This window comes from Hypanus sabinus, chromosome 29 (genome assembly GCF_030144855.1).
Source record: "Hypanus sabinus isolate sHypSab1 chromosome 29, sHypSab1.hap1, whole genome shotgun sequence".
In the NCBI taxonomy this organism is placed as follows: Eukaryota; Metazoa; Chordata; class Chondrichthyes; order Myliobatiformes; family Dasyatidae; genus Hypanus; species Hypanus sabinus.
In genome coordinates, this window is record NC_082734.1 from 26,380,026 (window position 1) to 26,389,958 (window position 9,933).

The window sequence follows — 9,933 nt, forward strand, 5'->3', positions numbered from 1 at the left end:
CTTTTGCATGGAAGTAGACTTGGTTGAAGTGGTAAAAGTAGTTTCTTTAAGCGTCTGATCTACTGGTTCTGGAGCTAACTGAGCTGCACAGAAAATGCTTGCCAAACAAGGTTTAGGTGCCAAGTCAGTATGTTGGTACAGCGCCATTTATAGAGCCTCACAGGTTTTCGTCATCCCCAAACTGGAGGTCATCCAAGAGTCTGCGCAAACATCCCCACTCACAGCAAGTCCCATATACCCATGCTCCCTGGGCCTCCCGAACCACACTGAACAAGTCTTTCTGCCTTACTTTCAAACTTCTCTAAGATCCCATCCCCATCGAATTCCATACAATGCCCTCTGTTCCAGCCTTGAGTATCTCTGGGTTGAATGTCACTGGGGGTAATACTTCTACTGACAAGGTTCTAAGAATGATTGAGGCCTGATGATACAGGCCCCTGGCTTGGCATACTTGGAAATCAGAGGCCCAACATCTATGACTCTGCGAGTCCGGATTAGGTCGGCGAGTTGCTGGAACAGAGGCCTATGTGAGTCTGAAATTTGAGGCCTAAAGTTCAAAGTCCCAATATCAGCAAGTCCTAGGATCAATAAAGGCCGAAGGATGAAGGCTGAAGCTGGTAAATCCATAAGTTGAGGCCCAATGATCGAGACTCCTGGGTTGCTGTGTCTGGAAGTTGGAGTCCGCGAGCCTGGGCCAGGGACAGGAGATTGGAGGCCCAGAAGTGAACTGTCCCAGAATTTGAGGCCTGTCTGTGTGTATGGGCCAGATAGGCCTCCAACCACAGGACAGGCAGCCTCCGAGCCTTTGACTACTAACCTTTGGCCCCAGACTCTCAGGTTTGCAGGCATCGGGCCTCCAACCTCTGGACATGCTGACCCAGAGGCTTCTCTCTTCAGGCTTTGGCCTCCGGACTAGCCAATCCCTGGCCATCAATGGAATCGGCACTGTGACATTTGGAGGACCTCTGGCCACTGGCAGAGATGGTGGAAGAGAGTTTTACAATGGAAGAGTCCTCTATAATTACTGGAATCAGCTGTCTCTCTCAGTAGGCTCTCCTCCCCTACAGTGAGGGAGGAAAGGTTGTGAATTCACAGCAATAAAACAGAAAATGTTGAAAACACTTGGCACATCCAGAAAGGTAAACAGAATAATGTTTCAGCTCCTTTGCGTCATAGCTGGGAAATGGGGGGTGGGGGTGGTGGAAACAGCTAATTTTCAGTGGCAGGGAGGGTGGGGGATGGATGGATATAACAAAGGGAATATGCTGACTGAGAGAGGCTGTGTTGCCAAGGTGATGTCTGCTCAATCGATTAATAAGTGCAGACGGAGAGAAAGGGAAAAAAAAGCAACAGGTATGTAGAAACTGGTCAGAGCAGGTCAAAGTGAACATGTTGGAGCAGACCAGCAGACCAACAATGCCTGTGCATTGTGTAGAACTAACATTACAGAGGGATATCCTGAGAGCAGATCAGACCAATCAGAGTTCTAAGTAGATTTATTATCACAATACATACACTCGTTAATGCAAATTTCAGCCAGTCATGTGGCAACAACTCAGTGCATAAAAGCATGCAGACATGGTCAGGAGGATCAGTTGTTATTTAGAATAAACATCAGAATGAGATAGAATTGTGATCTAAGTGATTTGAATGTAGGATGATTGCTGGTGCCAGATGGGGTGGTTAGAGTATTTCAGAAACTGCTGATCCCCTGGGATATTCGTGCATAACAGTCTCTAGAGTTTGCAGAGAATGGTGTTAAAAACAAAAACATCCAGTGAGCAGCAGTTCTGTGGGTGAAAATACCTTGTTAATGAAAGAGGGCAGCGAATGTTCTGACTGGTCAAGTTGACAGGGAGGGGACAGAAACTCAGTTAACCATGTGTTTAAACAGTGGTATAATGATGCAGAAGAGCATCATTTAACAATCAACTTGTCGAACCTTTGAAGTGGAAGGGCTACAGCAGCAGAAGACCACAAATATACACACAGTGGCTGCTTAATTACGTACGAGAGGTGCCTAATAAGGTGGCCACTGAGTGTATTCCTTATCATAATTTATAGTAGCAATTTTTATGTACTGCACTGTACTCATGCTGCAAAACAACAAATTGCTTGCCACATGTCAGCGATAACAAACCTGATTCTGATTCTGACCAACATACTAGCAGCACCTGTGGTCAAGGTAAACCACAACTAACATGACAGAAGGGTATCATAGAAAGAAAGAAACATAGAAATCTACAGCTCATTACAGGCCCTTTGGCCCACAATGTTGTGCTGACCATGTAACCTACTCTAGAAAATGTCTAGAGTTTCCCTACTGCATAGCCCACTACTTTTCTAAGCCCCGTGTACAATAGGGTCTTCTAAGAGCCTCTTAGAAGACCCTATTGTATCCGTCTACACCACTGTTGCTGGCAGTGCATTCCATGCACCCACCACTGTATATGTGAAGAACTTACCCCTGATATCCCCTTGTATCTACTTCCAAGCACCTTAAGACTATGCCCCCTCGTGTTGGCCATTTCAGCCCTGGGTAAAAGCCTCTGGATAGCCACACAATAAGTACCTCTCATCATCTTATACACCTCTATCGGGTCACCTCTCATCCTCTGTCACTCCAAGGAGAAAAGGCCGAGTTCACTCAACCTGTTCTCATAAGGCAGGCTCTCCCTGGAGCAGATCAGACCAGTTCTGATACAAATGGAAGGAGCAAGTTTTCTGCCAGAGCTGAATTCAATGTGGAGACTCACAGAGGATGAAGGTGTGTTCCTCAGGCTCCTGTTGGATTTTGTAGGAATAGTGTAGGGAGCAATGGACAGGTAGGTCAGTGTGGGAATCGGATGGGAAATCACTGGACACTGAATTTGTGCTGGAGTTGCTCAGAAGGGATGTCACACAGCCTATACTTCCTCTTTTCCCTGATGCTATTCAGAATCAGAATCAGGTTGAATATCACTGGCATACATTGTGAATTTGGTTAATTTAGCAGCACATGATAAATATTGCGGGAAATCAATTAATATATATATCTAAAATCATTAAATTAAAAATAGTGCGAAAACAGAAAGAAAAGGTGAGGTAATGTTCGTGGGTTCAATGTCCACTTAGGAATCGGATGGCAGAGGGAAATCTTTTCCTGAAGTGTGTGCCTTCGGGCGTCTGTACCTCCTTCCTGATGGCAGCAATGAGGACAAGGCATGACCTGGATGATGGGAGTCCTTAATAATGGATGCCACCTTTCTAGCACTTCCCCTTGAGGATGTCTTGGATACAACAGAGACCAGTACCCAAGATGGACCTGACTAATTTTACAAGTACCTGTAGCATTTTGATGCAGTAGCCCCCACTCCTCCCCCACCCATACCAGACAGTGATACAGCCTGTCAAGATGCTCTCCCCGGAACATCAATAGAAGTTTTCAAGTGTTTTAGGTGACAAACCAAATATCCTCAAACTCCTAATGGAACTCAAATTCCTGCCTTGCCTTCTTTGTAGCTGCATCAATATTTTGGGACCAGGTTAGCTCTCAGAGATCTTGACACCCAGGAATTTGAAATTGCTCACTCTCTCTCCACTTCTGATATGTCTAAGAGGATTGGTTTGTTTACCCTTGTCTTACCCTTCTGTAGTCCACAATCAGCTCTCTGGTCTTACTGACGTCGAGTGCAAGATTGTTGTTGCGACACCACTCAACCAGCTGATGTATCTTGCTCCTGTTCGCCTGCTCATCTCCTTCTGAAATTCTGCCAACAATGGTTGTATCATCATCAAATTTGTAGATGGCATTTGAGCTATGCCTGGCCACACAGCCATGGGTGTAGGGAGAGTAGAACAGTGGACTAAGCACACTTCCCTGAGGTGTGCCAGTGTTGATTGTCACCAAGGAGGAGATGTTATTACCAATCCGCACAGAATATTGTCTTCTGGTTAGGAAGACGAGGATCCAATTGCAGAAGGAGGTACAGAGGCCCAGGTTCTGTAGCCTTTTGATCACGACTGTAGGAATGATGTGTTAAATGCTGATCTATAGTCAATGAACAGCATCCTGCCATAGGTATTTGTATTGTTCAGGTATCTAAGATTGCATAGGGAACAACTGAGATCGCGTCTGCCATAGACTTATTGTGGCAATAAGCTAATTTCACTGGGCCCAGGTTCTTACTGAGACAGGAGTTGACTCTAGCCAAAGCTAACCTGTCAAGCCTTTTCATCACTGAATGCTACTGCCGACAGTCATTAAGGCAGCTCACACTGCTCTCTGCAGCATGTGTTCCCAGGATGAGGCTTTCCTTTCCGGGACATCAGAGGTGTCCTCCTTCTTCATAGAATGGGGTTTCCCTTCCTCCACCACTGATGCTTCCCTCACTCACATCTCCTTCATTTCCTGGACGTCCACGTTCACCCCATCTTCCCGTCACCTTAATAATGATAGAGTCCCTCTTCTTCCACCCCATGAGCCTACGCATCCAACACGTAATTCTATGCAACTTCCACCATCTCCAAAGGAAACCTACCACCGTACATCTTTACCTCCCCCAACTCCCACACTTTCCACAGGGATTGCTCCCTCTGTGATTCCCTTGTCCATTCGTCCCTCCTCAATAATCTCCCTCCCAGCACTTATCCCTGCAACTGGCTAAAGTGCTGCACCTGCCCATTCACCTCCTCCCTCACCTCCATTCCAGGCCCCAGGCAGTCCTTCCAGGGGAGGCAACACGAATCTTCAGGGGTCATCTATTGTGTCCAGTGCTTCCAGTGCAGCCTCTTCTACATTGGTGAGACCCATCGTAAATTGGGAGACCACTCTGTTAAGCACCTCCACTCCATCTGCCTAAAGTGGAACTATCTGGTGGCCAAACATTTTAATTCTAATTCCCATTCCCGTTCCGATATGTTGGTCCATGGCCTACTTTTGTGCCACAACAATGCCACCCTCAGGTTGGAGGAGCAACACCTTATATTCCATCTGGGTAACCTCCAGCCAGATGGCATGAATATTGATCTCTTCTTCCAGTAAAAACATTTTCCTCCCTCCTCTCTTTTTGTATTCCCCACTCTGGCCTCTTATCTCTTCCCCTGCCAATCACCTCTCCCCGATCTCCCTCCTCCTTCCCTTCCTCCTATGGTCTCCTCTCCTATCAGATTCCTTTCTTTCCAGCCCTTTGCCATTCCCACCTGCCTGGTTTCTCCCTTCACCTTCAAGCCATCCTCCTTCCCCTCCCCCACCTTTTTACGTTGGCATCTTCCCATTTTCTTTCCAGCCCTGAAGAAGGCTCTCAACCCAAACATCAACTGCTTATTCATTTCTGCCTGACCTGCTGAGTTCCTCCAGCATTTTGTGTGTGTTTCAGGGGAACATTATTCTACACACTGAGTGCATTACACCAGGTGAACCACTGCTCTTCTGCATGTTATTTCTGCTCCAGTCACCCCCGTTCCTCAACTTCTCAACCACCTTTCTAATCCCTGGTCAGCTGAGGCAGCAGGGAGTGCATCAGCACAGAGTGAGGTGACGCGGAGTGAGACAGCACAAAGTGAGGCCAGACTGAGTGAGACTGCAGTGAATGAGGCAATACCCTCAAAATGCTGCAGGTACTCATCATCAAGTCAGGCAACATCTATGGAGGGGAATAAACAGTCAACATTTTGGATTGGAAACTTTGGACTGGAAGAGAAGGGGCAAAAGCCAAAATAAGAATTTGAGGGAGGGGAAGAAGTATAAACTGGCAGGTGATAGGTGAGACTAGATGAGGGGAAAGGTGAGTAAATGCAGCTGAAATAAGAAGCTATGGCGGGTGGGGGGGGATCAGGTGAAAGAGGTAAGGGGATGAAGAAGGAATGTGATATGAGAGGACAGGGAAGGAGGGGAGAAACAAGAGGGAGCAGAAGAGAAGAGGTATGAGGGGAGTCAGACTGGGTAATGAAAGAGAGAAGAGGGAGAAATCGATATTCATGCCATCAGGTTGGAGGCTACCCAGATGGAATATAAGGTGTTGCTCCTCCACCCTGAGGGTGGCATCATTGTGGCACAAGTGGAGACTGTGGTCCGACATGCTGGAACTGAGTACGTTTAAGGGGATCCAGGGAAAAGCTCTGTCTGCCAGTCCATGGCCGGAGATAGCCTGACCTGGGGCTGGAGGACCATGTGTGTTTGGAGTATTTGGGTGGGAGGGGGGAAACGGGGCATGCTTTGCTGTTACCGTTTTGTTGTTCATTGTGTTCTTCGTCGCTCTGGGCTTGTGTAGTGGCGTCGGAATGTGTGGCAACACTCACTGGCTGACCCTTAGGCTGCGTCGGTTGTCAACGCAAACGGTGCATTTCACTGTACGTTTCAATGTGCAGGTAATAAATAAATGAATCCACACCTGAACAACAGATAGAAGAGACTTATGTGGCACGGTAACCCTCGCAGCACCCATTTGGGCTGAATGGCCTATTCCTGCACCGTGTAATCGCAGGTTTTTGGAAGATTTTGCTTGTGAGAGGGTAGTGGCGAGACACTGCCACCCTCCTGATGGGTGTTCTGGTGCAGAGGGAGTTCCTGTGAGGACCAAGCAGCGGAGTTTGAGAACTCAGGCAGGGTGGTGCTGAAGTTCCTCTGCCTGTTGCATCTGCACTTGCTACAGGATGGTAGAGAGAGAGAGAGAGAAGCAGAGCCGCATTCGGGGCCTCGTACCTGCGCTGCCACTCGGCGAGGCTGTACCTCAGAACCACCATTCAGCACTACCCCCACGTGCCCTGATTCCCCTTGGATCCAAATCTGTCTCTGGCAGAGAATTCCAACTATCCATTCCTCTGTGCACATCTCCGACCTGGGAGGAGACCCCTCACTTTGAGGGTTGTAGACAGTCCAAGCCGAGGAAAGCTCATCGCGTCTCCTAATTCTCTCCCCTGCCCTCGGAGTCACAGAGCACTACAGCACAGAAACAGGCCCTTTGGCCCATCTAGTCTGTGCCTTACTGTTAGTCTGTCTAGTCCCGTTGACCCACATGGACCATAGCCCCTCCATAATAGTTGAAACTGAAACCCCATCCTTCACTTCCACAATCACAGCGGACTTTGAGGAAAGAAACTCCCCTTCAGGTTCCCCTTAAATGTCAATTTTCACCCTTAACCTATGTCCCCTAACTCTAATTCCCCCCCACCTTCTCCCACCCTGTCAACCGGTAAGAATTCTGCGCGTTTGAATGATATCATGGGGGCAGGTGGACGGTATTTCCTCATCGATCTGGTATGTGCAGATGGTGAGAGGGGCGGCGACAGGGGGCGAATCGGGCGGCAGGCGCGGCGCGTCACACACCAAACCGTGACTCTGGCCGAAGGTGAGGGAGCCCCGGCCAGGTGAGGTGCGATCTGCCCCCTGCACTCCCGAATCGCGCCCTGGGGACGGCGGCGTTCGGGGAAATAACAGCCGCACCGATGAGAGGGAGATCGCACGCACAGGTGGACAGGACTGAAATAAACAGCAAGGAAGAAACCAGATCCAAACCTAGGTTGCCGCATAGCAGAGAGGTCACTTAACAGGAGGTGGAATCCAAGAGAAAAAAAACAGGCGGAACTTCGACCGCAGAATAACGATTTCCGCACGAAAATACCTTAAAAGTCCCGGGGAATGGTTGTGGCGGGGGGTGGATGAGATGCAGCGGGGGGTGGATGAGATGCAGCGGAGGGAGGGGTTGGGATGGAAGTGGGGAGTTTCTCCGACGCCACCAGGCGCTGCGAGGGGAAGGGGATGTTGTGTTACCTGCAGCCGCCGGCTCCGTGCCGGCGGTGCGATCGAGTATCGATAGTGTTAAAGATGTGGCTTCTGCCGGGGTTATTTCTGTGTCGAGTTGGCTAAAGACTTGAACTTGATCCCGAGGGAGGGGCTGGCCGCAAAGCGATACTGTTTAATATTACAAAAAAAAACCCAAGGAGGTTTGGCAACGCCGAGCCCCTGTGTGTGTGTGTGTCTGCGCGGAATATGTAGAAAGTACTGGTCAGTGCGGACTGCACCTTCGACTGACACCATGGCAGGCCGGCTCCTGCCCCAGTTCTGATCGCGGCAGGACGGAGAGTCACCTCGGAGTCCTTCACTCCCTCGGACACCATGGAGAAACCTCTCTGTAACTACGACAAGGAGTACGAGCTGGGCAACCACCAGGAGTGTTGCGAGAGGGTAGTCATTAATGTGTCGGGCTTGCGCTTTGAGACCCAAATCAAGACTCTGCGCCAGTTCCCCGACACCCTGCTGGGAGACCCCCAGAGGAGAATCCGCTACTTCGACCCGCTCAGGAACGAGTACTTCTTCGACAGGAATCGCCCGAGTTTCGACGCCATCCTCTACTATTACCAGTCCGGGGGAAGGTTGAAAAGGCCCAACAGCGTGTCGCTGGAGGTCTTCATGGAAGAGCTAAGATTCTACGAGCTGGGGGATGAGGCGGTCACCAGGTTTCGTGAGGATGAGGGCTTCATCAAGGAGGAGGAACGGCCGATGCCCAGCAACGAGTTTCAGAGGCAGCTGTGGCTGCTCTTCGAGTACCCAGAGAGCTCCTCCCCGGCCAAAGTGGTGGCGATCATCTCGGTGCTGGTGATCCTGATCTCCATTGTGGTCTTCTGCTTAGAGACCCTACCTGAGTTCAGGGATGAGCAGGATCCGACTTTGCCTGTGCACTCCCTGCGGGGGAACAGCTCCCACTCAGAGTTTCCGAATAGCCCCTTCCAGGACCCCTTCTTCGTGGTGGAGACCATGTGCATTTGTTGGTTCTCCTTTGAGCTCTTACTGAGGTTCATTGTCTGCCCCAGCAAGCCCAGCTTCTTCAAGAACATCATGAACGTCATCGACTTTGTGGCCATCATTCCCTACTTTGTGGCCCTGGGCACTGAGTTTGCCAGGCAGCGAGGGGTGGCACAGCCCGCCATGTCCCTCGCCATCCTCAGGGTTATTCGTCTGGTCAGGGTTTTCAGAATCTTTAAGCTCTCCAGACACTCCAAGGGTCTGCAGATCCTGGGGCAAACTCTGAAAGCAAGTATGAGGGAATTGGGCCTTTTGATTTTCTTCCTCTTCATTGGGGTAATTCTGTTCTCCAGCGCTGTCTACTTTGCTGAATCCGAGGATGAGAATACAAGCTTCACAAGTATCCCTGAGGCTTTCTGGTGGGCTGTTGTCACAATGACCACGGTGGGATATGGTGACATGTCTCCCATGACTCTTGGAGGTAAGATTGTGGGATCCCTCTGTGCCATTGCTGGCGTGCTCACGATCTCATTACCTGTCCCTGTGATTGTCTCCAATTTCAGCTACTTTTACCACAGGGAGATTGAAAGCGAGGATCAGACCCAATACTCCCACGTGACGACCTGCCCTTACCTGCCTCCGAGCTCGAAAGCCCAGTCATTGACTGGAAAAAGTACGGAGCTGGAAGAAGAACTTATGGACAACCTCTGCAGACCCCTACAAAATGACATGTTGGATGGTTTCTGCCCTACTGATAGTGGACACCATGAATCCACCAGCTCACCGAACAGCAAGTCTTTGGTTACTCAAGTCTGACTTGGTTTAAAGTTGCTTACCAAGAGACAAGTTCATCTAACTTAAACTATACTTAACCTGGAGTTGTTCATTTACCTCCAGTGCTGCACTGGGATTGGGGGAGGGTGGAGATGGTGGGTGGGGTGGGGTTGGCTTGTCCACTAACCTGCAGCCAGATAACCCGTGCTTAAGGAAAAATGGAACAAACTTGTAAAAGTTCAGAGAAGAACATTTGGACTGTGTCTCAATTTAGGAAGGGGAGCGGTTGGTGTCAATATTTCTCAAGGTAGGAAGACTCAGGCTGGGATGACAATCTGTATGGAAATCTGAAACAGTTGTTCCTCACAGTTTTATTTATTACAATTTTTTAAAGCAAACAAAATGCATGGGTATTTGCTGAAATTTATTTATCTGGA

The 9,933-nt window shown here is 49.2% G+C and overlaps 1 protein-coding gene across 1 annotated transcript; it reads left to right on the forward strand.

Moving 5' to 3' along the window:
* Window positions 1-5,733: 5,733 nt before the first annotated feature.
* LOC132382777 (potassium voltage-gated channel subfamily A member 3-like) lies at window positions 5,734-9,538 on the forward strand. Its single transcript, XM_059953236.1, has 2 exons — window positions 5,734-5,743; window positions 8,064-9,538. The coding sequence occupies exon 2, from the start codon at window positions 8,096-8,098 to the stop codon at window positions 9,536-9,538; it is 1,443 nt and encodes a 480-aa protein (XP_059809219.1). The 5' UTR covers window positions 5,734-5,743; window positions 8,064-8,095.
* The last annotated feature ends 395 nt before the right edge of the window (window positions 9,539-9,933 follow it).